This window comes from Lingula anatina, chromosome 2 (assembly GCF_051362555.1).
Source record: "Lingula anatina isolate TDL-2025a chromosome 2, LinAna3.0, whole genome shotgun sequence".
NCBI lineage: Eukaryota > Metazoa > Brachiopoda > Lingulata > Lingulida > Lingulidae > Lingula > Lingula anatina.
In genome coordinates, this window is record NC_141768.1 from 41360248 (window position 1) to 41388212 (window position 27965).

Sequence of the window (27965 nt, forward strand, 5' to 3'; positions counted from 1 at the left end):
AGAGAGAGTTTAGATACCAATAGTAACAACCTACCTGGGGTTTTGAGCTGTCCCGTCTGGAAGCACCCTCCAGAGGTGCCCGGGACGCCGGCGGTCGGCTGACTCTCCCACGGCCAAGCTTCTGTTGATCTTTTGCAATACCACTGACACGACATACCCGACTTGTCAGTCAGATCCACCAGGTCCGGATCATAGGATTTAGCAAACCCATTAAAGGTAATGTTAACGCCATAACCACGCCTCTGCCTCGAGCCCCCGAAAAGACTTACATGGAGGGGGGTTTGCACGATCTCTATCTCTACGGAATCCGAGTTCTCTATCCCGATTTCGCTGTCCATAGACACCTGGATGCTGAAACGGTACCGTCCATATGCCAATCGTTTTACCTGTAACGCGTCTATGTATAAGGTACGGAGTTGAGTGGAGTTAACTGCGACACCCAGACTTTCGATGGTGTTAGTGACATCTTCCCATGCAGAGTGATGAGTACTGAAATATTCAACCTTCCATTTAAAATGTGCAATATCAGTATTGGAACAGTTCAGGGTGACGTCCGAATACACCCTTAAGGTTTCCGAACGCTTGTGTCTCTTAACGGAGGTATGGTTATTCACACAATCTAGGCCAACAGTACAACTGTTCAGACGAGTCAAGTTCACTTTAGGGTCGTAGCACGGACCTCGTGTGACTTTGTATGTCATCTCACCTGAATACCTCGACACACGATTAACAATGCTAAGATGTGCATTATGCGCTCCAAGGACCTGAAACACGACTGCAAACGACAACCTCCCCGTCAATTCTAATTCTGTGCTCGTCTTAGCTGTCCAGTGTTCCATATTATCAGGGAAGGACAGTTGGCATTGCGCCTCGTGGCCGATGAGAATGGCAGGTGGGGTTGCCCTGGGGTCTGGATATGTTACCTGGTAGCATGCGTCTGTCCCTACACTCCCCATGTCGATGAAGAAAGGATGAGATACATTAATGGCACGGGCATTATCATCGTAAAATATAATGCCCCCAATGCTTCTCTGCATAACAACATAAGAAGAGATTATTTCGTTTCCAAACGGATTCGAAGCATTTAAGGTAACGGTGAAGTTGCCCGGGCTTTGGAATAAATGTTCAGTCGTCGACACTGATGAAGTGACCAAAGGGGTGTTGTCACCGAAGTTCCAAATGTACGTGACACCTGTCCCCGTCGTGTGGTTGACCACGAAAAGCACTTTCTTCTCCAGTGGGAAGTATCGCTGCTGGCTGCCGAATCCCGTCTGCTTATCTGTTTTATTCATGAAGAATACTGACTTTTCCAGTCCGGTGATTTCCTCGTAGATAACATGGACAAAGGAGTACAGCTCTTTGGATACAAGGTTCGACACAACAACGGTAACGTTGTATGTGCCTGGGGTGGTGTAGGTGTGTGGGCCAAAACGAATACACTCTTTGACTGAGTCAGAGAGACTATGCTCTGAACAGGTCAGCAAAGTGCTCTCTGAAACGGTTCCGTCATCATAATCAATTACATACGATGCATTTGTCGGCAGCGTGGTTCCTGGTGGATAAGTCAAACTGAACGTTTTCTCGATTATTCTAGGATTTGCCTCCAGTGGAAGCAGCCCCATGCTTTTTCCACTTAATGAAAAGTCTTGCACCCCATGCTGCACGATAATCGTTCGGCCCGGAACGAGGGACGCTGTTGCAGAATCTATTGAATTTTCGCCCGTAACTGACGGACGAAACACACCGGGCTTTGAATACTGATGAGAGATTGTATTCTCTTCGTTTCTTGTTACATACGTGTTGCCGTTTGATGTTCCGTCACCGAAATCAAAGTTACAGTTCATCCTCGTTCCCCAGGTCTTTGTCACGATAAAAGTAGTGTTTTCGCCAACTGTGAGAAGCAAATTACTTGGTGTCAGTGCCAAGCCCTCAATTACTTCATCAACGACAACTATCTTGGAAAATGACATTTTACCTACGTCGTTGGCAATGATGATGTTTGCGGAAAAAGTGCCAAAGCCGGTGTAGCTATGGGAAACATCAAACGTCGTTGAGCTGTCTATTTTTGTCACAAATGTACCATTATCTGACATAACTGTCAGCTCTTGAATTTCGGTCGAGTTGTCACCATAGTCAAAGCTGATGCTGGCGTTTGTTGGAATTTCAGAGTTGTTCCCAGAATAGATAACACTAAAAGTGACCAAACCATTACTTTCAAAAGGTATTGGGCGGGGGCTGTTAGTGGTGACGGTCAAACCGCGAACCAGGTTTTGCACAAATATCGGAATGACAACTGTTTCAGAGCTTACATCATTGCTGATGGTAAATGAAACTGGAATCATTCCAGGGGTTTCAAATGACCTGCTGACGTTGAAGGGAGTGTTGGCTGTCATTAGGTCTTTCTGATCAAGAACTTCTAACCCAGAACCAAAATCTGCTTCGATTGATATTCTGGAGCCAAGGTCCATACTAACGGTAAACTGGATCTGCGAACCTGACGGAATCAATGTAATTGTGGTTGTAACGCTTAGGTTGGTAATAGCGTAGTCTGCCCAAACCACAGTGTGTTGATATTGTACTGGACTAACCCAGTTATATGCTGAAACATTAACGTCATGACCACCAATAGCAGGTGCGAGAACGTTAAATGAACCGGTTAGAGTCAAGGGGTTATAGTCATTTAAAGCTATAGGGTTTCCAAGAAACGTGCCGGCAAGTTCCACACCAGTTCCAGTACTTGCGGTGAACGTGACTAGGCTGTTGTCGCCAAAACGTGCTGTGTTCGGGGTGTGAAGAGTGAAATTTGTTAATGGAATTTGAACCCTGGATAAGAGGGAGTCTGTCATAGCGTTTATCAAGTTGTTGCCAGTTATGGTCACATTGTAAGTACCTGGTGCATTGTAGGTGTGGTTGACCATTAAACGCTGTGTTACAGCTAGAAGGAAAAAGAAAATGTCAGTCAGTTTTGCACCACCATCAACATCACCTTTTTGGACACGGCAAGTGGCCGCTGAGACTCTAATGCAGTAAAATTATTTTGTTTTGTCTAACTGATGTTACCAATTTACCAAGAAAAAGACAAGTCATATCACTTGGTTTTAGAAATAGGTTCCCCAATACTCATAATAAGCATGTCAATATTCAACCTTTATTTGTATTTGTAAAATCCTACCTATAATCCCAGATAGTCCAATTCGAAAATCTGCTCGGCCATTTGCAGCCGTTGGTCGGAACTTAACAAATCTGGCTATAGTCCAAGGTAGCTCGCGAGATATCACTCCATTACGGTCAGTGTTGCCGCATCCGGAGTTCGGACACTAAAATCAAACACGTCGAATACAAAAGCGTACTCACACTAATTAAGCGTTTTCTCGTTGCAGTAAAATTTTATATGACTTATTTCAACCGTGTAGGTAAATAACCATATTTCTACAGAGGTATTCTTCAAAATCTTTTCAAGACATTCATATTTATATCTATTACTCTGATTTAGATCTGATGCAATAAGTACATATAATTGTTTTTATTCATTACTCAGACAATATTACCGTTCTTCGACAGGTATAATTATTTCTTTTGATTGCATAGACAATATTACTGTTCTGCTTGTTATGAGTAATATAAACAGGACGAAACTACAATAACTACTTTAGATTCGTGTTTGCAAGGTTGCATTTTAACATAAGGATTATTATTATCCTCTTTTTGTTAATGAAACATTCAAAAATTAACTAAATAACTTTTCAAATATTAATGTTCATATTGATGACACAATAAGTGTTTGTTTAATATCATGTATATTTGTCAGTCTCTTTTCAGTACCAATCTATAGAACAAAGAGAGTGAACATATTCCTTATCTCAACTCTCGCTGATAAATCTGTATATAACGAATAGAGATGATAAACTCCTCCTAGTCCTATTACTACGTTATTACTACTATTGCGAATTTTAAGGCTGTATTTTAACAAACAGATTGCGGCAATGGTGTGGACTAAATTACCATGCAGAGATATGCTTTAGCAACCTGTTCTCAAACATTATATTCATATTTACCGAAATATTTGCTGGTTCCCATACTACTCCGTCTAGACTGGTGGAGAGAATGAAGTCTGTCACCCAGTTATCGAGGGAAGGGTTGCCTTGTAATTGTATCCCCACAAGCTTGCTTATACTGGGCAGCCGGATCTGAAACAAAATTAGGAAAGAACGGAACAATATTACTGGATGGGTTAGATATTTACTTAAACACACACACACGCACACGCACACACACACACACACACACGCGCACACACAAGCTGCCATCAAAATTATATAGGCCTACCATTAGCGACTTAATTGGTTTATTTAAAAATGAATAAATAAACGTCTTGGCTTGCATTTAAAGAACATAAATTCTTTGCACATCCACATCATTATCAAAACTTCATGACAATCTCTCCATACCTTTATCAAGTTGTTCAAACCATTCAATTCCTCGTACCTTGTATGTTAGGGAGGTAGCATCACTGATAGGTTGAGTGAACGATGGATCTCCGATCCTCGTCAAATTGATGCCACTGTATTCGGTACCATTGTCTGAGAAGGAAACTTTGTCACTTGGCACCAAGGTCAGGAGATCTTTATGGAAACGTCGTCCTGAAAAGTAATGTGGGCGGAACAAGTCATTTTGCACACATATCAATATGAATGTTATCCCAAAATGGCCCCATGTGCATTTCACATTTTGTGCTATCTATCTCCTGTTATTATGAGCACGTTTAATGTTATTTGTCAGAACGTGGTTGTTTTTAAACCTTGGCTTCTTGGCATCGATTTTTCTTCACAATTTCTGTTTATGCTTGGTTGTAAACCTGAACACAATGTAAGTAAATATTTCTCTCTTTGCCACAAGTAGGATAAAATTGGCCAAGGAAATAATGTATCGGCAATTACAACATCGTATGGTAAAACTTTTGAAAATCTTACACTGAGAAGAAAGGGCGTCTTTAGTAAGTAAAATATTCCAACATGATAAAGATGGGTAAATATAAGACATATAGTGCGTGGGATGACATAACAGTATGTGAAATTGTTGATTCCTATGCTGGTTTCTTCATTCAACAGGATAAATGAGACCTTTTGTTCTCCAACATTTGGGGGTCTGTCAGGACAAATTCTCCGGGGCATGCGACAACAGTTGCAAGTGGCCGCTAGTGGCTGAGGTGAGTACTCAGCCATTCACCTCTCTGCAGTGCATTATGCTTCTGCAGAAACGGCACGTAGACAAGGAGGCCTGTAGAACCTTTTCCTGAAGAACAGGACTTGAAAGAAGCCGATATACAAAACAATGACAACTAGCTGTTGAATAAAGAAACCACCACAGTAACCGAGCGTTCAACACAGCCGAATATGCATTCTTTAAGTAAAGGGTGTTTAAGTTTAACACTATGACTCACTATCGACTGTGTATAGAGTGTTCTCTGGATCCGACTTGAGGAGCTTCATAGGGGAGTCCCACAACGACTCCCCGTACCAATTACACGCTAACGCCGTGGGTATTGTGATGAAGGCCAAGCAGTCCGCACCGGTCATCTCTGATACAACACATTCCTTGAAACATTGTTCTTCGTCGACACCGGCTACAAGGCACAATATCAGGAGCTTTGGTAATTCTCGAATTTTTGTCAATTGAAATTCATTATGAATAAAGAGTATGATTAATATATAAATTAATGAATATCTAAAAAATCAAGTGAATGAATAAAGATAAATAAATGAAATAATTAATTGAAAGGATAAAATATATGCATATTCTATGAATAAAAAATATGGGGGGGGGCACAATATGATGAATATATCACAGTTCTCTAAATTATGATATCTAAAATACCAACTGAGATATATAATCTAATATATATATATATATGATCTTGATATCTGGAACTTTCAATAACAAAACTAATTTCAGTTATTAAATTTAAAAATCAAACTCAAGAACGTTCAAAGTCTCTTCAAACGCTTTTCCAAAAGTAATCAAATCGACTCATTCATGTTGACTCTAAATTTGTTCAATTCATAAAGACAGGTTCCAGGTGTTGTGTAGCTTACCGGTAGAATTGACGACAGCGGTGTTAATATCAAGTCCTGGGGAGCGGTGAAAGTGCCACAGAGCCGGAGGGTCAACTGGAATGGGAACAGTTCAATGACTGTAAATTTCAAAACATTATATCTCATAGATCCGGTGATTTGAAGAATCATTCTTTTTTCTACACATTTTCTGTTATAGACAAACGTCGATTGGAGAGATCTTATAAAATACCATGAGACAAAATACATATCAACATAGAATACTAAGAGCAGTCACTATTTGTGCGAGTATGTGGTACATACATTTTATTAAAGATTCAGGGGAAAAGCAAAAAAAAGTGTTTACCTGCTACGTTGGCCTCCATTGCTTAAGCGCACATGAAAATATAAAATATAAAGGTTAAAATGAATTTCTCTTCTCATCTCTTCATATCAAACAATAGAGAAAAATAATAAATAAACAATGTGAGTTAGAAACTTATTCCATGGTGTCCCAAACCACGTTTAGCGCAGTTCTAACAAAAACCAATCTAGTAGCTTGAGAAAATATGCGCCTCACTGCAGCACTCCTGTGACACACGTATAGGCAGACAGTGATGGGCGGGAGTAAAAGAGGGATTGCAATCAAGGGCACGTCATTGGTCAAAAGTGTTCAAATTGCAGATGCAAACACTCCTTTCACTATCAACAGTGAATTGTGCTTACCCAAGTTGCTGATGTTGTAACTCGACCCGTCACCAAAGTCGACTTGTAGCGCGACATCTGTGCCTAGCAAAATATGGAATAGAATCCTATTAGTACTGTGAAATAGTTGTTTTTTCAAAACAACAGTTAAGATCCGAGTATTCTGCTCTTTCATCAGTTTGGTGTCCATCAAGTCACCTTCTTCAACCACGGAATTCCAATCATGCCTGACAATTTGAAGAAAGTATCAAACTTACCGAGTACAAGAAATAGCTGATGCCAATTTTAGCATATATATATATATATATATATATATATATATATATATATATATGACAGGATTTTGAATCTTACCGATTTTCGATTTCATGAAAATATCAAAATACAATTTGAGAGTATGCAGCGTGTAAGACACACCTTTTATATTAGTATTGCATAAAAATTATTACCGTTAAATGTTACAAACAATGGCTTATACTACTACTATTACTATTATCATTACTACCAATGGCACCAACAGAGGACAAGAGTTTTGCCTACCTTGAGACAGACTGATAACAAAAGCAGTGGTTTCTCCGAACACGGTAGCTATTGGCTTATCTAGATCAACATGAAGGTATTCAACAGCATCTTGAATCGTGATGGATTTCTGAAAAGAGCAGCAGCCAAGAACATGTGCTTTCTTTTACATATTTCGCGGGGTGTTTTACTCAACATTCCGCACTGGCAATCGCACCCACGCAGGTACGCGAGCGCGCGCGCGCACAAACACACACACACACACGAAAAGCTCGCTGCCAGCTTACCATCACCGTTTCGCTGCTGACTTCATTGGCGCCGTTCAGTGTGACATTATAGATTCCCGGCTGTGAATACAAGTGTGTCGTGTAGCGCGCTGTGGTCACAGTGTCAGGTGTGCCGTCACCCCAGTCCCACGTGTAAGTGACAGCGGTGCCGGGATGGGCCGGAATTGTTACACTGAGATGTTGGAACGTTTCACCTGCAATAATGGCATATGTGCGGCAAATATTTAAGTTGAGAAAGAGGGAGAGAGAGAGAAATGACAGGTGTCGTTATACTCAAAAATAAAAAGCTCGGCCAACTCTATGTATTCAGATTTGTGATCACTTGATTAAGTTTCAAATTCTAGTAAATGAATTCAAAATCTTTACCGGCATCATCTGCGACGATGGACAAATTGGCCACCGGGATGCGGACTGTGACTGTCGCGGTCAGATGTACTGAAGATATGCTGTTGTTTATAGAAGCACTGATGTTAACCTGGTTCGAATTCACCATCGTGTATGAATGCGGTGCTCGAACATTCAAGGGTCTCACGGTGTACACCTTGAGCAACAACTTTCGAGTTACATTCCCGGTAACGTCCCCAGGTGTTATCACGACTTGGCTGGAATTTCTATCGGTGAAATTTGTCAGTGATGTTGGGTCCTGAATAAAAACGCTGCCTTTATTAACACTCGCGTCCATGACAGCGATGCTACCCACGCCGTTGTCATTGGAAACAAATACTGCAGGGATGTCGCCTTTTTCAACCGCCACTTTCTCAAAATCTGTGACGTTCACCAGTTGCACCCCAGTTGCCTCAACGCCAAAGGAATATTCCTCCACCAGATAGTACGAAAGTGGCAGATAGCCATACGAGAAATCCTCATCGACGGCACCGGTTCCTCTCTGTGTGCACTTACGGTTGCCTAGATTGAAGGTTTTCCCGTTGCTGCACCGGGAGGTAGTCATAATGTCTGCCTGGGCTTTGCAGTTTGCCAACTCGGATATGCAGGCGTTTGCCTGGTAGCAGTAAACTGTGCCACTCCCACAGTATGGTCGGTATATCTTGAAATTAAAATTATATACAGATTTACCATAAAAAGCAGAGTTATTTGAACTTCTTCACTGTTTTTTTAAATCTTAACATCTTCAAGGCCTAGATCTAATAGAACGTGTGACCATTATCAATTGGCCTCGGTTTGCACAATATTAGAATATTAAGAAGATTGATCCTATTTTATAATGCATATCTAGCTAAAAAAAACCCGACAAATTTATTTGTGAAAAAATAAACATTAACATTATAAAAATGTCATGTTATACCACTTTGCAAAATCAGGAGCTTAAAAATACAATAACAGCATGGGAATATCCTGGGGTGGGTAGAGGCGGGGTCTTGGAGCAAATCGACCATGGAGATGCCGTAAAAACCATGGAGTCAACAAGCTATCCGAGGTTTACCTGTATGTTAACAGTTCCAGCAGTCTTCATGTTCATTTCAAAGGCAGTAATTGTGCCATTGTCCCTAAACATTAGTTGGGGGAGCAGTAAGAGCCCTGGTTCCATTGCCAAGGTAGTGGCATCCCCAGATTCAATGCTCCCTAGAACTATTGTCTTGGTATCTGAAATTTGAGTAACACATTATTGAAGCCACTTTAGATTTTTTGCCTCGTCAGCTTGTTAACGGCAATACTTACTACGGCATTTCTCTAAAATGCGCCGTTTATTTAGTTCGATTAAAAAAATGATAATAAGGAGTTCCGGAATGATGACAGAAGCGCTATATATTGTCACTATCGTCTTTTACAATTATGAATAAATATTGTTAACCCTCAACTTGCTCTAAACGCTGCACCTCTTCCGTCGTTACACCGCAAGTAAGCACAAACTGCCAGGGAAGTATACATGTATAATAAAGCACTTACCAGGTAAACGAAAGGACGTCCTGGAACCGTCTCCAAAATTCACCAGAGCGTTCATGTTTGAACCTTGGCCAATTCTCAGGCGGCAAGAAAATTCCACATTCGACACATGTGTTGGGCAAATCAGCTCGGCGTTTTCTATGGCGTACTCCACTCTTGCCACGATGGCGCCCCGTAGAGTGGTCCCAAAGCTGTCCGTGGCAGTTACTGTAACCGGAATTTTTCCTGAAGCGACGCAAATATTCCTCATTACTTCAATTCAACCGAAATAAACAGAATGCGATGGCAAAGTGTATTTTTTGTTCCCTTTTGGCATATTTAAACAACATTTCGGTACAAAATAGAGCCCTTCATAGCTAAGACCCTTTTTTAGAACTTCATTCGGGTTTTCTGTTCAAAATGATCAAATTTGCGTTTGAATGGTACCTGGAAGTCGGAATTTATGTTGTTGAACACCCAGTTCTTCAAGATTGCGGATATTTGTCCCGTCGCCTATGACGAATGAGTAGCTATCGGCCGCACCGTTGCTGGTAACGAGAGCTGCTTCCAGAGAAGTCTCATTGTAAACTCTCCGGACGGTATCTGAAAAGAATTACACGGGCTTCAAAGAAGTGATTTTAAAATTTCAAAGATTTAAAAGAAAACATAGCATTTGACGTTTTATTGTGTAAAACGAAATTTCGATAATGATAATGCGGCTATGAGAAAAATGGGGTATGTTGATAGAGGAAGATTTCGTCACTAAGGATAAGATTTATATCAAGTTTTTTCTAATTCGTGTAAGTGTGTGTATGTGTTATAATCATTCCTTTGCAATGATCATGAATAAACTAATAATTACACCAAATAATTGTTATGTTAAAAGATAGGGCATGATAGGAATGCAATAGTGTTGCGTAAGAATGAAAGATATTATCTCGAGGCGAAAAAATTATGGAAAGCACTGAATGAGTCCCCCTGAATTTCAGCGCTTAGAGTGTAAATGAGTGTGATTTCCGTTCCTTTTACCTAGTTTGGTGATTACGATACTGGTATAGCTCTCAGTCAACAGGTTCTTGGATCTGTAGACACTGATGACTTGGCTGTTTCCACCACAAGCATCGTTCGAGTTTCCAGCGCAAACAGAACCACAATTGGTTGTAGCAGAAGGACCGTGGCGCCCAAAAGTCGCACCACAATAGCACTTCGTCCCCATGAATAAACCAGCGTATCTGATGGAAACAAACAAAAAAGTGTCAGACTTAAATGTTAACCCTGGAAGGCATGATTTCGATTTTTTTGTAATAGAATTTTTAGTTCTAAATTCAGTTTCGACGTTCCTTGTATGCTCTTGCTTGTCGACAGACACTTTCTAAATTTATTAAGGACAGCCATGATGCTTCTCAAGAAATGAAAAGACAGAAACACAATGGCCTCAGCATATACAACACTTAATCATTAATCATTCATGACTTCCATTAACGCAATACATATGTTTTCTCGATTTTGATTTATTTACTCAGCTCGGCAAACCTGTCTCTTTCTCAGTCTTCGTCGATTGCAAACGGTAACGAGATTTAGTGCAAACACAAATATCGATTTCCCCAAAATCATAATAAGCAAAAAATTGCTTCTCAACAAGTTGAAAGTAACGTACGCAGATCAGTTTCATGGAAAAAAGTCAATGACATGCATCTTCATTATGCTAGTCAACATATAGTTTTAATATTCTATAAAACGCAGAACACTCCATTAGGTGCGACTTCCTCTTGGGACAAACAAGTGAGACAGATGATGTCATGAATTTTTTCGAATCGATTTTTTGACGGATGTTTTAAAACCTTTTCGGTTCTCGTGGTATTGTACCCCTCGGCCGTTGACGAATTCACCGTAAAAAATCACGAGCAATTTGCCTGAGTGGGTTCGTGACCACCATCGATCTATTTTCCCATTATACAGCTCACTGAAAACCACCTTCTGTTTCAAATATTTACAGGAAATAGTTCAAACATGTGACGTGTAACAAATAGAAATGGTCTGTTACCGAAATCGATTGAGTGCGCACAATCTGCGGCATTCCGTCGCCGTGAGTAGGGCTGGGGTGTACGTGCCCGGGGTTGCCACGAATTCTCTGTCCTTCACGCGCTCCTCAAAACAGCCTATGTAAGGTTCTGGAAAGATGAATTTCATCTATAAATTTGCTAAAGACTCTGTAATAATCGTTTTATAATGAAGACATCATGTCGCTATTAACTTGGAATTTACAGAGAGAGACCAAATACAGGCAAAATAGAAACTCACCAGCAACTATGCCCTTGGCTTCCTGTGAATCCCAACCACGATTGCTGTAGTAAACCTCTTTCAGTTCCCCGTCAAATTGTCCCGCAAGTATCAGCTGGCTGCAAATTTGGGACTGAATCGCAATGGACGAATTCTCAAATGTCCAGTCGTCCAGGAGGATAGTAAGTCTGTGAAATGGAACGGAGTAAATATTAGATTGGTTTCACGAGTATTTGGTATTCTAAAACCAACCGGAGACCCTTTTTTTATCGAACGCTTCACCAAAACATTTTTGCCATGATTCCCAAAGTCAATTTAGCCTTCTTATCCCTTTAAAGCAATGTATTCAAGCATTTTATTGTGTAATGGTTCCCAGTAAAAGCGATCAGGCGCAAAACTTACTTTTGTTTGAAATAAGAAAAACACTAAAAAGATGTTGATAAAAGTATAATGAAAACAGAAATAGCCATCTCCATTTTAAATCAAGAAATATTCGGGTTAATTATGGTTAAGATCCTTCGATAAGGCAAAAAAAAAAAAAAAAAAAAAAAAAAAAAAAAAAAAAAAAAAAACATTTCACCATGTATGTTAGTAATATTTTGTTTCGTGTAGTAATGCTTTGGCCTGTACGTATTCATCAGCTCTGACTTGCTTACCCCTCAGTGTTGTATGTCACCACAACAGTGTGATCTATGAAATCATCTACCACTCGTGGTGTTGTCCCTGCAAGTAAAATAATAATAATAATAATAATAATAATAATAATAATAATAATAATAGCGACAACAACAACAACAACAATAATAATGATGATGATGCTTAATTTGCTAAATTCATGACAACAGTAAAATTAAACAACAGGGCGAGAAGATTATTCCTAGATAATATGTAACGCGCTTTTCAAAGTGCCTCATAAAATAGGGAGCTGGTGCTCCATATTTAGCAGAAACGTTGCCATGGCAACCACTTTAATGTAATAATTACTATAGCAAGTTATAGTAAACAAATATAGCATGCTTTAAATTCAGAATGAATTAGTCTAGTCTGTGTGAGGGAATATTGGAAAATACGAGTAACTAAAAGCATATAAGTGTAAAAGTTAATCGTTTTTGATGGTGGGGGTCTTCAGAAATTGGAATTTCTTCTAGGAATTTCGCCAAAAATGTCATTAAACACACGGCGCCAAACTTATAAAATGATGTTTTTTAAAAAAAATACTGTACCCACACATCATATACAATGATGGAAAATCCATAATAATCTATCCTTCAAATTAGATGCCTATATCGCACATTTCGATTTTTCTACTGATGTTGCATTAATTGCGACACAGTCAGTCCATTTGCGACTGTTTGCCATTTTTCTATATCAATCAAAGGCTGATGGAAAGTCGATTATAGCTTGTTAATTGCATTTGGTACATGTATCTCAGATATCAGTGTATGTTTGATGAACTCGTTAGTTCCTAAAGCAGAACAATTAAAAAAATACACATAGAAGCTTAATTTCATACAACACACCGATACGCACATATGAATGGGCGAAAACACACACACACTACCACCCACACCCTCCAACACACTCGCGCTCGCGCTCACACACACACACACACACACACTGACACACGTATGCATATTCTGCATATTCATACCCACGAACACAGGCACGCAAACAAACATAACATTTATGCCGTTATATTATAATACACGCTGTGTTACACCCACACAGTCAACCTACAGGTACCTTATTTCAAAACTAAATTATGAAAAGGAGATACATAGCAAAAACACACATTTGCGAAAGAGGTTTTTCTTTTTTATAGAAGGAGTTGGCTTTCACTCGAGATGGAAAGACTCAAATACACTAGTTTTGTTAATATTTAATATGGCGATAATGTTGAGTAACAATGTACATCGCCACGCCATAACATCCACACAATGAAATGCTAATGACATACTCCCTCTCTTTTAGACTCGATAATGGGTTTTTGTCACAACCAGCAACTTATCGTGAATAGGATTTTTGCCATGCACGCCAATTTCCTGATTTTGCTTTTTAACAAACACTCTTTTTACATGGATTTAGCGAACTCTACACCAGTCAAACCCATTTAGGATCATAGCGGTGACGTCACTTGAGGCGAATCCGTGCAGTTTTAGAACCAGTGGCAAATTAAACAAAACATCGTAAGACCTATGATGGTTTGCACTTAAAGATATAATAGCAGTGATCCCCTTAAATAAGATAGTGTGCCTGTTTTATACAGAAGGGTCGAATAGCTCATGTAAATTTTTTAGTGGACTGGAACCTGAATTGAAATGGGTTCTAGTATTTAGTCTTGAAGTTAAGACAAACATTCGCTCTTAAGTTCCATTGCAAAACAAGTCTCGGGGGTCCAATTTCTCCAAGAGGACACTCCGTCACCAGCATATCCATTAAGAAACTATTATATGGACACTAATGTCTGTATTCAAATCGAGCGGTACACCACATTGATACAGTCTTTGTCACTTCACTTTGACAACACCTTATACGTTATAACGTTACAGGAGTATTAACTCCAGGCCCGTAGCCGGGGGGGGGGGGGGGGGGGGGGGGGGGGGGGGTTCGAAAGAACCACCCTTTTTGCTGGGAAAAGGTCCACTCTGGGTAAAAATTGATCTATGTACTTGAGAATTTTATGGTAAAAGGTCCACTTTTTCAGAAAACGAACCCCTCCCCCCTCCCCCCCCACCTCCCCCCGAAATTGCTGGCTACGGGCCTGAACTCTCTTTCACAAGTTTTCCTCAAGTTTACTTCATGCCGTGAAGTTGATAAATCGGTAGTGTTGCGCGCAGGGGCTTCTTTTGGGGGACTCTTTTTACGTAATAGCAAGGCTATAAGTTGTCAACATTTCAAAGTGTACCGGTATTGCCTGTAACAGTTAAGTATACCGCTCAATGTGACAAGAACCTGCATGTACATGTATGAGTTAGACTTACGAAGGTTTCCATTGGACGTTTGGACTTCTAGGGTGCCATCGTCTGCGACTTGTATAACAAAATGATTAACGTCGTTTCCTGCAATTTACAAAAGGATATTTCATAATAACTGTTTTTCGTCCTTTACACAATACTTATTTTCATATCTTATTATTCACTAAAAGTATCATAAGTTCGGTTGCATTAAAATATTCGATTTTTTCCTCACTCAGTTTCCGCAGTTAAAGTGATGTCAATATAGCATATCACCAATGAATTTTAACATGCTAATATCCAAAATAAAAACCATTTGTCAAGTACCATGTGAAGTAAATATAATCCGTGATTAGCAATCACACTATTTATTCATACCATCTTTCGCATATAATAAGAGAGGTTGTTTATCATCGACCGTACATCGACGTCCTATATATCGTCCTTTCAGACGATTTTGTATTACCTCCACTGTTTGTTACACAGCTGACCAAATTCCCTCCCGTTGTGTTGGTCTTCAGCCAGAGAGAGAAAGAGAAATTTTGCCCTCCAATAGAATAATTTTGTGTGGTGTCTTCTATGGACTCCGAGACTGTGAAAGAACGAGACGCTCCCAACAGTCGAGTGGTGAAATCTGAAAAAGCGTTTTTTGGTTTTTTAAAAGTTACACCGTAAATTGATAACAGCTTATAGATATAAAAACACAAAAAACCCATTAACTCACGCCACACAGCTGAAATTAGATCGGGCCAAGTTGTGATGATGCCATTAGCTGGAACTTAAACCAAGTTTTCACGTGTTCCAAAGGAGTCCACAAAGCTGTGCAAAGGCATAGCCTACTATTATACATGTGAATTTTCCCATATTTCCACAGCTATCAATTCACAAAATATGTTGAATTTTCTTTTCGCGTCTTGTACATGCTTTGCCTTAAATATACACATGGTAACGTATTAGTTTTTTTTTTCGGATAAAAAATATATGTGCAGTCCCGACTGATCTGTAAGTAAGAAACTAGACTCATGTCAAGGTTTAATAAATTTATAGAAAAAATATTGTTATATACCAGAAATGGACACCTTATCTTGGCCGCAGGCTTTTTTTTTTTTTTTTTTTTTTTTTTTTTTGCTGTTGTTGTTGTTGTTGTTTTCATAAAAAAATATCCACAAGAAGAAATGAACGCAGTGTTTTTAAATACGTCTTAGTTTTTTAAAAAATATTCCATGAGGTCAAAGTTTTTACTCCTCACCCCTTTAAAAGTACTAATAGACTGTCGTTTACTTTCAACAGACGCAGCAGTACCCATAAACAGAATGGCCCAACAATCAAAGCATTTAAAAAAAGTTCAAACAGTAAAACAATTTTCAGAAATTATGTGAAAGACAATTCCATTACTTACTTGTATTAATCCCTAAAGAGACTGTCCAAAATAGGACCGCCTGCCAAAAACAGGCTATCACAAATCTGGACATGCTTTTCCTTCCTAGATCTCAAAAGCACTGTTATGTTCCATCCCTTAGCGGCTCGGCACACGCGGACCGGGCAAATTGATCTCTCTTTAGACAATTTCCCTCAAATCTGCTTCGTCACGGGAGATCCTATATTGAGCGGCTTTTTTTTCACGTAGGTTGTAGACAAACTAGTTTCTATATAGTTTGTGCAAAACTTTTCTTCTAATTTAGTTGATCAGCTACAAAAGACGCAGGTTTGTGAGATATAATTTTTAAGGGTAATCATGCTACTTGTCAAATTAAAACTAACTTTTCCACCTAGGCCCTACCCATCTTAGTTAATGGCATAGTCCGGTTTTTGTTCCAGTTTCAGGAACCTTATTGTGTTGACAAAGCATCTGAGTAATGAAAATCAATATGCTCTAACCTGCGCTGTACGTAGGCCCGTCATGATGACATCCGTAATTCTGTTAATTGACTTCCAAGCTTCTGTTGTCACAGCACATAATTAAACAGACGCATAAAAACTATCAGGAGGGGTAAGTGATACAGGCAACTGTATCCGTGCATTAGACAGATAGTGCCCCGTCTGAATAACGTCCACATAGAATTAATTTGCAATTGGCGCATTAACACTTTTACCTTGGTATATAATATTTCTGCAGTTACAATAGCTAGGCAGAAAGCACTGGACAAGATCTATTCTCTGTCACAACAATCAATTCACATATAGCTTTTACATCCGAAAGCACGTTTGATAAGTATTTTGATAGTATATGGAACTATAATAGTAAAATATATTTATAATTAAAAATATATTTAAGTCGAAAATGTGTCTACTAGTGCGTTGCTCATTCTTTATTGATTGCGATTTTCCTCCCTACCGCGTGACAGCAAAAGAAAGGAGAAAAAAGGAAATTGAAGGCTTTTATAAAATTCGATATTAATTTGTTTCTTGATGCTAACCGCGGAAATGTATCTTTTACCACTTAAGCGATGGCTGATTGCTCAGAGCAGTATTACACCCAATAGGTACAATACAAACCAATACAATACATTCCCAGAGTAGATTAGTTATTCCCTTTGTTGCATGTCACTAAAGCAGAGATTTCTAATTTAAAGTACGCAGATTAGATTTGCTTTTACGTTGTGATGCTCGATGCAAAAATATATAAAAAAGGTTGCTATATGGAATTTGTCAGGATTAAATATTCCGTGTGTAAAACGGTGCAAAATAGTTTAAAATAAACCACCACTAATGCATTAAAAGTCTTTATTTTGCTTGCCAACAATTTATGGTATTCAATCATTGCAATAATAATAATAATAATAATAATAATAACAATAATAATAAAGCAAAGAATAGATAAAAAACAAATCTATAAACAAGATTGGCTGATAACAGAAATGAAACGTAGCTTACTTAACTACTCCTTAATTAGGCTTTATCATCTGCGTTTTGAAAATATTTGAGTTCGCATTCGAATCCGTTGCGTTTTTATATCGATTTTTACAATAACAAATACGTCTGAGTTTGGCATCCTTTACACATATCGACTGGTCTCCGTATTTGTTTACTCTGCTAATGTCTCCAGCAACTTCAATATTCTTTGTGGAAGATGACCATTTCAGAGTTGCCTCGAAAAGTGCTTTTGATGGCATTGTCTCTATTACAACAGTGTATTCATGCACATCCTCGACTGTGTCATTGTCCTTGTGGAAAACAGTTTGGTGTGCGTCGAGAATTCGAGATAACGAAAGCCTCTCACATATGACAGTGTGGTTTTCTAGTAACGCATTCAAGTGTCCCACTAATACGTGTGCAACGCCAATGACAGGGAAAGAGTCCGTTGCTATAGCAACCTGTTGCTTACAAGCACAAAAATGCTCGTCAATTCCAGCGTTGAAACACGTCCTGTCGGTCGGAATGACTTTAAAGAGACTTAACCCTCTCCTCCGCACGTCATTTGCAGGAATATTTTCCTTGAAATCTAGGAAATGCGTCAAAGTTTTATACACATCAAAAAACGTCACTAGTCGCTCCGTGTTGATGCGAAGTGCACGGTGTATTTTTGGAAATTTCTTTAAAAACCATTTTGGAAACGACATTGAGAAAAATGGGAGCAAATCCTCCATGCGACCGACGAAAGATTCTCGTATATAATCAAACCGCTGTCCGTGGTCTCCGAGCACTATCAATAACGTGTTTTCAAAATATCCAGCTTGGTGCAAAAGGCGAAGAGTTTTTTCTAGATCATCATCTATAAGCTGGACATCGTTGACAAACTCGTGACAGAGATCCGAATAAAAAGAAAAAGTAAAAAAACGAACTTTGTGGAAAGTTTGTATAAATCTGGAAAAATACTCTAACAGGACCATATGTTGCGGAGTGTCGCCAAAACAATGTTCTGTGCTATTTCCCAATATCCAAAAGTCCTTCATTGCCAAATAAAATGGTCTCAAGTAGTGATCTGTCGGCTTCCCTTTAAAACCTCGAGATAAATAATTAAATAACGCCATTTCTGGTCTGTCCTCTGAGAGCATTGTAACAAAATTTTTGTGAGAAAAGTTTCGGAATAAAAGAGGATAATCGTCGTAAAAACGTATCCGTTCCCTGCTCCAGGGCCTACGGGTTATTTCTTGGGGAAATTTTGCACTTCCGTCTACTCTTTTACCGGTCAACATGGCGACCATATTTGGAAATGTGTTGTCCCCAATTTTGTTCATGCCTTTAAATACAAAGGCCCCCATTTTCTTTTGCAAATACTTCAGAGTTTTAGGAAGGTGTCGAACAAAATTTGAGCGGGACATGGAATCGATACCGAGAATTGCAATGCTCAAAGGAAACCTTCCATTTCTGAAGTTATCCGAATCTGCAAGCAGGCGATTAATTTTGTCACGTATCCTTTGATCCAGGACTTTGATGTGAGCGTGGATATTTTCGTAGATAGTTCGGTTATCAGAATCTCGACAATAAACCTGAATAAAATCTGACATAACAACTTTGACCCTCGTTTGAAAATACGTAATATCTTTTTGATAGAGCACAAAGTCGTCGTAATCTGGCCACTTATCGAATGTTTTGTACCCACAGTCCTTCACTTTGCCGGAATGTATCGTTTGATTAACAGTTTGGTTAATCCACAGCCATCCTTGCCGGTCAATATAAGTCAAAGAAGCGTTCCATTTGCATGTTATGGGATTAAGTCTTCTCAAATATTTCAAAATAGATGGATCGAAAGGATCTAGCTCAGTAATTACACACCCTTGGGTGTCTACGGCCTGATTAATGGAAGATTTTGATTTGTTTACAGACATCTTATCAAAATTGGCAAATTCGCGAGGTATTTCTTTTCCCATTTTGGTAGCGTGCGTGTTTGAGCTTATCATTCTTAGTTTCCCCTCTTCGTTATCTTGTCGATAGTTGTTAGGAGTAAACTTGGCACTACGCTTTGCGACACGCTTGTCGAAATGTGTTCTTGAGTTATTATCTTCAAGCTCGAAAGTTGTTTGGGAAAACTTTGCTTCGTGGTCCACTTTAAGGTCATTTGAAGTTTGATCAACATCGCGGCGTGAAACTTGAGTTTTGATAAGAAGCTCTTGAACGCTTTTTCTAATTTTGATCGAATCGCTGTCTGCATTTTTCTTCCACGCCACAACCGCTTGGTGGTTGGATTTTTCTGAAAATGTTTGAAGTAGATTAGAAACGGTTGGCTGAAAAGATAAAACGCTTGTCTTTGGTTGGGAAATCACATTGGATGGCGCTCGAGACAATTATTTTTATTACAAATCACTAAATACGATTTACAGGAAATTAATCTGATATCTAATGTTCTCTTCATATCATCTTGAAAAAAGGAGTTTTGGCTTTTGGCATGTATTTTAGATTAACGTTATCTCAATGAAAACAACTAAAAACAGATTAAGGAAAGCGTTTTCTCGTGCCTAAAGTATTACTTTCTATTTTAAAATAGCCTATACAGTTTAAATGTCACATGTTTCTTAAAAAAAGAAAGAAAAAAGAAAGAAAAATCCAAACGTTGCTAAAAAATTTCATTCTATGGTTAATGCAAGGTTAACGTGAACATGTTAACAGGCAAATATTGAAAAAATTGGTATTTGGGATGAGAATCAAAACAGAAGGTTCGGCATGTAGTAAGATAAGATAGTAAGTAAGAACTCCAAAGGATTACCTGATCGTTCTACTTCTCTCAAACTCGCATGCAACGCAAGTTTCAAAAAAGGCCTTCCAAACAGGACATCAACACCCCAAAAGATATTCAAAGTGGTGAGGCAGAACATAAGAGCAAAAAGTGTCACAAACCGCCAGCGACAATGCCTTCTCAGTCTTCCAACCATTCCCCTCATTCTCAAGTCCCAGATCTAGGTGCGACTTCACTCTCTCCCGTCCGTCTCTTGTGCATCTGAGTCAGGATAAGTAAGGTCGTGCTTGTATGTAGGCCTTTGGGGGACCCATCCTCCAAGTAACGTGCAGCGACCCAACTCTCCATAGTAATCCACTTATGTATCGGCATCTGAAGTGCAGTTTTGTCATCAATGCACTCGGCCACGTAACGATACCGCAATGTGGCTGAAACGAGACTGTGACGCGGATGCTTAAAAATGAGAGCAGGAGCATATCTTCCCTCGTGTTAAGCCCCCTCACCTGATTCTGTCTATCATACCTACCAGTTCTTGGACAAGGACGAGAGCTCTCTTAAGCTATATACCAACATTAACTATTAATATCTTTAAATTTTTAAACGACGTTTGTACCACTTTAGTGTTGTTTATTTTTAAGTTTAATATATCTGTACAGTGCATTTAGGGCCTTAATGTTTTTAATGGAATGTGCTACATATGAAATGATAAATAAATGAAAAATTAGTAAAAATAAATAAAGAGAGACTGACGCTCACATTTTGTGTAGTAATTGCCTAATTCTGGCTTTTTTAATTTATCTATTTATTAACTAATTATTTTTGTTTTTATTTTATTTTATTTATCCATGTTTTTCGTGTTTTAAGTCAGGTATTAGTACAGGAATTAGTAGGTATTAATACAGGAACGACCTGACTGATATACTTTAATGCTTGTAATAAGTAGCTTAGAGAAACTGTAAAGGCCTTTGAGATATACACATTCAGCGCTTATAAATTTATGAAATATAAAATTGTCTTTATAGACTAATTTAACACAATAAGTCAATGCTAAGAAAACGCAATGTCTTAGTCTCTTTCATTTATATAAACAGTGATATTTCATAATCCTAAGATCTACTTACGAAAAGTAATAAACAAAGACAAATGTATTTCATAGCTCGAATTCATCTCATGGCTTGTCTTTGGTATTAGTGCGCATACTCTCCTTCGCTTAGAGGCAGGAAAAAAAGTGATTCATGTCGTGGCTGCAAGCTGCTTACTAAAAAGCAAGGTAAGACAGATGGGTATTTTCGGTATTTTGTGCAGTTATAAATTGAAAACGTCCGAATATTTAAGTACGTATGAAAACCATATTTGTAAATGGAAACTTTTAACGAAGTTTCAGCAGCTAATCCGGTTTGTACAATTTAATAAATGGTTAAATTTATCGAGAGTGCCATCTGCATCAGTGACAGTGGCACTGGCAGTCTTTGTGATAAGGTATTTTTCGTACAAGTAAATACTCAGTTTGAAGTTGGGGAAAATACAGGTGAGATTGGTTTCACCATGTTCATATTGCAGTAAGCAGCTTTTTTGTTTAAACATTTTTCAGTACATAAAACAAAATTTTCGGAATGTTGCAGCAAACAATGGCATCCTAAAATTCGCAATACACTTTTGGAGAAAAAAGTCCAGTGTTAAGTTAATACAGTAAACGGTCATTTCCTTAAAAATAGGGTGATATAAAAGCCAAGTTCATATTACAAGATAATTAATATTCTTGTCACAAGTTAACAAATTTGTACCATTTGTTTATGTCGGGTTCTCTACATTGCTATAGAGCCACGCACCAACATAGCAGACCACATGAGGAATGAACAGATTGTGCAGATTTGTTAAGTTGTATTAATGATTCTTATTACCTAGTAATATATTTTGCTATTCTGTTGTCCTGTTTTCTTGAGAATGACCATTTCCTGTGTACTTGTGACTAGTCTTGTTGAGTGTATTGTGCTGTGTTGTGCTGTATTTCAGTGTATTGTGCTAATGGTTAAGTTTCCACATTCATTTTTTTTTTAATATGTGTTATATAGTTTATAATATTAATGGCTTTAAATTGGGTCTCACTAAATACCAAAATGAAATTAAATGACACCGTAATGATACCAAAAAACATAAAGATAACTTGCTATTTGGATTCATAATCCCTAATATTAAACATATGTCTTGAACTGGATGCCTTTTACTTCCAATAGAGAGCTGAGAGTTATTTTGTGCAGCTTTCCTGAGTAACAAAATTAGAGTGAAGGGGGAGAGAGGGGGAGCTACAATTGTTCCTTTTGTTACCTTTAACAATTAAAAAAAAAATCAATAAAAAGTTTGTCCATAATCAACACAGGTGGTTTCCAATGCAGAAGTTGATACTGAGGGAGAATATTTTAGCTCATCATTCACTCCCTGCAGCACTCATGACTAATTTCAGCAAAATGTATTATCAGCCAAGGAAAGGTTATTCCATTTAATTGGAGATGTGGGACCTTTGTTCACCGAATTTAATAACTGATTCATATTAGTTAATGAGGTACTATAGTTGTGATTGATAGTCAATGTACAGCAGGTGCTAGTAACCAGCACTGGTCATTTATGGTCAGTTTCTTGTTGTTATCCACAAAAATCTACAAAATTTACTTTTTAATGTACTAATTATCATGGATATCATATACTAAGTGAAATATTCCAATTAAATTCCTGCCATAAGATGGAAGGAAGTAGTATTTTTTTGTGAGCACATTGAAAAGTATCAGCTATTTGTAAAATGTCCATATGATAGTGATAGTATTCTAAGGCAAGGGCATTTTTATGCATAATACTGACACTAAGAAAAATATAGAGCTCATGTTCATATCCATGTATACATCTGTCTGGTAAAATCCTCGAGAGTTGTTTGTTATTCAGAACACATCTCATTCAGGGCCCTCTTTAGTATGTCTGGTGTTTGTGCATCAAAACCTGTGGTTTAAAGCATCGTAGAATGTAGTGGACCTCTTGAATTTGAGTATGCTGTGTCTGAGCAGTAGCCTTGGCTGAAAAATTGTAGTGTTTGAAGAGAGAGGGAGAGAGAGAGAGAGAGAGAGAAGACAAATTTTATACCCAGCGCATCACTTTTGTCTTTTGTTTTCAATCCAAGAAACTTCAAATATGTTATAGTAAGGTAATGTTTCCATATGAAATAATGATTTGTAAGGAAAAAAAAAGAAATATATATATATATTTTGTTTTGTTTTTTGTTTGTTTGTTTACATACATACACACACTATGCTTCAGTTTCTCATACTCGTACATCTCAATTAAATTGTTGTGTTGGAACACTGTGGCTGGATGTATAACTAACAGCAGGTGTATCAGGTGTGTTTTTCATTCTAGGTTTATTTATGCTGACCTGGATAAAAAGATAAAGTCATTAGCCGCCATTGAAATTGTGCATTTACCATAATGGTGTCATTGACTGCCTTCCATTACAAACTTTGTTTTGTTTTGGGCTTGGTTGCTGTACACTTTGACTATTCAGTTGGTCAAACAGAACAAGTGACTTTGCCATTAACGACCAATGGGGCATCTGGCAATGTTAACATCAGTGTGGAAGCAAACCCAGTATCCGTCAATGGTTCTTCAAAAAACAACACTGCAAATGATACTGTCACCAGTTCGGCTCCCACAGGAACAAGCACCAATGTACTCCTCAATACCACAGCACCTGTGCCTACCATTGGAGGAACAGCAGTTGACCAGACTACAAGCCCTGTGACAACACTTGCTCCTCAAACAAATATTTCTGCCACAACTACCCAAGTTCAGCCCAGTGCAATACAGGGGGCCACCCCTGCTCCCACACCCACACCCACACCAGCAGGTGCCAGTACCACACCCATGGGTACTGCTCCCACCCCCAGCAGTACAGGTGGTACTGGTACTCCCAGAGTTATTGGTACACAGACATCAGGTCAGCCTAGTGCCACCCCTGTCAGTACCAGTACAGCTGGAGTCAACACACCTCCATCAGCAGATAAAGTACCAGGTGTTCCGGGCACTGTCTCAACAGGTGCTTTTTTTTTTGCTGTTGTTTTCTGTGCCAAAAACTTATATGTCTACTAGCCCCTCAGACCACTAGGGTCTTAGAATCTTTAAGGCAAACACTTGCAAGTAAATGACCAAAATTTATAAAGTTTTCATTGGTCTGGCTATAATTTTACCCGCATTTGGTTTAGCTCCAGAGTCAACTTTGCAGATCTGCCAAAATGCTTTAAAAGCATAACAATTAGGGTTAATATTATTAAGTGAAATTATTTTCAGTTTTCTTTTTAATGGTATTTAACAGTTGACTGTCCATATGTTTTGATAATTTAATATTTGTTGATACAGAAAGAAGAAAAATAAAAAGTTATCAAGGCCTGGGGTATTTATACAAAGTTTTTTTTTTCATTTTTTGCAGATCGTGGAAATACCACCAAAACTTTTTATGGAAAAATTGCACAGTTTTGGGATGTGAGTACAACTGTTTTATGAATGTGAGATGAAATGGCTCTTATGAATTAGTATACTATAATAATTTGAACTAGTAGACTGAACACAACTATGACAAATAAGGTTTCATTCGACAATGATAGATTGTTAAATCCTAATGGGTATTAAGTGCTTTTTTACTTCATGTAGATATTTTGAACAATGGCTCCCCTTGCATTCAATGACAGTACATTGATCTAAATGATGTATATATTTAATTTTTTTTTTACTGCTAAGAACACATAGATCTTTGTTTCATTTTTGGGAAAATCTCACTATATTTTGTATATACCTAATTTACACCAGCACCAATATTAATCCTTGGCATGTTTTATTCTATTAACTTTAAATCACATGTGAATCTTGCATTAAATTATTTAGTAACAACATGCTTATTTTGTTTATTTTATTTCAGGACTACCAGTATATACTGAGTATTGCTATTCCTGTATGTGTGGGCACTCTTTTGGCTGTGGTTGTACTTACTTGTTGTATGTGCTGTAGAAACTGCAGAAAGAAGAACAGAAGAGGAAAAAAGAAACCCAATAACAGCAAGAAGGTATGAAAATAAAGTTTATGTTTGAGATATGTATATTTATATAACCTTTCATTTGTATCCATGGTAACATTTGACCTTTCATTTGCATTAGTGTTACCTTACATGTTTTTAACCTTCAATGCTTCAGATGTTAAGTTTATAAAAAAAGTACAAACAAACACTAATGATGAGTATGTTACTTATCACACATCAAGTCGAGGTGATATTTCACACATTTTTCAAAATAATTTCTGCAACGGCAGTCCCTTGATTATGATGTATGATTACTGTGACTGTTGATCAATGTCATTTCACATCTGAACTGTCAGGTTAACCACCAGAGACCAAAGTCCTCATGAAGAGGCCATAATGCCTAAATAGTCATAGTTAACACCAGTTGTCAAAAATTTAATGGCCAGACAAAAATATTGGTCTAAAAGTTTAGATCAGTCTTTGGGCTGTAGCTCTATGGTGAAATGGGGGTTTTGTTTTATAGAGGAACATTTTTTGGCTACTTCCACCCAAGATGAATCAGTACCCCAATTATTACTATTTCTTATATATTAAAGAAAAAAATGGTTATTGATTTGGTACCACAGTTATATTGACTGTGAACTTCTATTTATGCGTCTCGATTTCAAGTAGACCAAAATGTTTTGTCTTAAAATTTAGACAATCTGAAACCAGGCTGTTTCTGAACCCGCCACACATTAGCAGTGCAACACTGTCACTCTTTGTTTGATTTTTAATTTTACAGTTTCATGAGTTGAAGAACATGGACAGAGTGATGCTGCTGGCAGATAGTTCTGATGATGAAATCTAAGCAATAAGATGCCAATGCCAACCCAATATCAAATCTTTGTCAAATTGGGAAAGATCTCGGGAGATCAGAAGCATTTAGGAGTGTTAGAGACATTTTGACATTTCAGATAACAACAGCTTTGTCGTATTGATCAGTATTTTGGTTCATCGAGGTTTTCTTAGTTTTAAAGTCATTTTAAAGTTAATAATAATGATAACTTTGTCAAATTGATAAGTGTCTTGGATGACTGAAGTTAATGGATTGATGACTTTTTGTTTACGACTGTGACATCAACATCTGCTCATACTTAAAAGATCTGAATTTTGATGACTGATAAAGCATAAGTCTTCCATTTTAAACACATACTCAAATACATTGGCTCTCTGAAAAGAAGTTGCAATCTACTTTGGTTCTTATATGAAAGACATTACTTTCAGCTTTGTGGTTTTTTCTTGAAAGATGCTATATTTAACTTCATTGGTTCTTGAAAGATGTTATCTTAGATCTCATTGGCTCTTATTTGATAGAATTTTTTCCCATTTCTTTTTTTGATAGATGCTTAGTGGTTTATCACATGATGTGATAAGCACCTGTGCATTATGTTAAAATGATTTGACTTACAATTTTTTATTTTACAAGTTTATATCCACCTTGCAGTAAATATATTAACATCTGAAATTGTAGTTATTAGTTTCTATAAATTACATGGTTTATTATGGACATCACCTGTAGTAGACAATCACTTAATCACTTATTTCTTGTGCAATGTTCAGGTAGGAATTTTTGTTATATTCTTGTCTGCAATCATCAGTTGTAAGATGTTAAGGTGCTAACACAACTTACCAATTATTTCTGCTGTGTATATTTTGATTGTAGTTCTTTTGAAATGTGTATGTTAGTACTTTCATTGTAGGGTTTATTTAATGCGTAGAGTATGGTTCAATCCTTTCAGGAAATATTTTACAAATGTGAAATTATAATGCATAGGATAACATTAGAGATAATATAGAATTTGTTTGTATTGCAATTTGATGTTGTGGAATGGCATGAATTGAAAGGTGTATTACAGAATCTGCTTCCCAAAGACCCCAAAAATCATTTTATTCTTGAATTACTATTTTTAAATGTTAGTGGGTAAAATCTTTCACAGTTTTGATTCATGTTTTCTTGTTTGTTGAAAGGTCAACTTGTTGTATTGCATTTATTTTTTATATAGTTTATTACAGTGGGTATCTTGTTAACGTTGCAGTTGTTGTTTCAAGATCACATTTCATTCCCAAAGTGTCGTAGGACCATGTGTTTTACTTTAGAGCATGTTGCCTTTTGCTTTAATTTGGTACTGTATAATCTACATATTATATTTCACAGGGTTTCTGGGCGAATGAACCATTTGTTTATTATGTATGGACTTGTTTTATGTTCAGACAGAGTAGCGGCTGTACAATTTGCCATCGCCTGTCCCTGTCCATGTCACCGAAGTCCGGGCAGTGTAGGCAAATATGGAGCTTCTTGATGTCAATACATTGCATTTCGGAGTGGTGAAGTTCTCTCACTTAAATCTGATAGCAGAGATATAGATTCAGAAAACAAAGCACCATTTTCAATTTCAATTGTGTTCTCAAAGTTCAAATATTAACTGACTTCATTTTTTAGATGTATGCACACCCCTTTTGTTTTAGCTTTTAAAACATTGGTTTGGTAACAAAATTGAACAGCTGTGTAAATAGGTCGATTGCTTGGCTCACTCAGCTTAAGTCCCCAGAAAAAAAAGAGGGTGGGAGCACTGGGAGGTCATG

At 37.8% G+C, this 27965-nt stretch overlaps 3 protein-coding genes across 3 annotated transcripts in view; 1 reads left to right on the forward strand and 2 right to left on the reverse strand.

Moving 5' to 3' along the window:
- The window catches only part of LOC106182109 (uncharacterized), a 35471-nt gene extending 19018 nt beyond the window's left edge, over window positions 1-16453 (reverse strand). Inside the window, exons 1-21 of the mRNA XM_013566760.2 lie at window positions 16076-16453; window positions 15143-15310; window positions 14704-14781; window positions 12379-12445; window positions 11744-11910; window positions 11487-11613; window positions 10472-10674; window positions 9890-10045; window positions 9467-9688; window positions 9003-9163; window positions 7928-8606; window positions 7562-7755; window positions 7296-7404; window positions 6777-6839; window positions 6418-6438; window positions 6093-6167; window positions 5441-5623; window positions 4486-4640; window positions 4056-4187; window positions 3173-3317; window positions 35-2935 (exon numbers count right to left, since the gene is read on the reverse strand). Coding sequence (XP_013422214.2) covers window positions 35-2935; window positions 3173-3317; window positions 4056-4187; window positions 4486-4640; window positions 5441-5623; window positions 6093-6167; window positions 6418-6438; window positions 6777-6839; window positions 7296-7404; window positions 7562-7755; window positions 7928-8606; window positions 9003-9163; window positions 9467-9688; window positions 9890-10045; window positions 10472-10674; window positions 11487-11613; window positions 11744-11910; window positions 12379-12445; window positions 14704-14781; window positions 15143-15310; window positions 16076-16148 — 6079 coding nt within the window. The 5' untranslated portion in view covers window positions 16149-16453. The remainder of the gene's footprint in view (window positions 1-34; window positions 2936-3172; window positions 3318-4055; window positions 4188-4485; window positions 4641-5440; window positions 5624-6092; window positions 6168-6417; window positions 6439-6776; window positions 6840-7295; window positions 7405-7561; window positions 7756-7927; window positions 8607-9002; window positions 9164-9466; window positions 9689-9889; window positions 10046-10471; window positions 10675-11486; window positions 11614-11743; window positions 11911-12378; window positions 12446-14703; window positions 14782-15142; window positions 15311-16075) is intronic.
- A 930-nt stretch (window positions 16454-17383) lies between these two features.
- LOC106182088 (uncharacterized) lies at window positions 17384-20872 on the reverse strand. The gene is made up of 2 exons (XM_013566733.2): window positions 20321-20872; window positions 17384-19807 (listed from the first exon to the last, which is right to left on the reverse strand). Exons 1-2 carry the CDS (start codon window positions 20493-20495, stop codon window positions 17562-17564), a joined length of 2421 nt encoding a protein of 806 aa, XP_013422187.2. The 5' UTR covers window positions 20496-20872; the 3' UTR covers window positions 17384-17561.
- Window positions 20873-21499: 627 nt separating this feature from the next.
- On the forward strand, window positions 21500-27569 carry LOC106181330 (uncharacterized). The gene is made up of 5 exons (XM_087005418.1): window positions 21500-21560; window positions 23693-24368; window positions 24759-24811; window positions 25245-25388; window positions 26125-27569. The coding sequence occupies exons 2-5, from the start codon at window positions 23762-23764 to the stop codon at window positions 26188-26190; spliced, it is 870 nt and encodes a 289-aa protein (XP_086861544.1). The 5' UTR covers window positions 21500-21560; window positions 23693-23761; the 3' UTR covers window positions 26191-27569.
- Window positions 27570-27965: the final 396 nt, after the last annotated feature.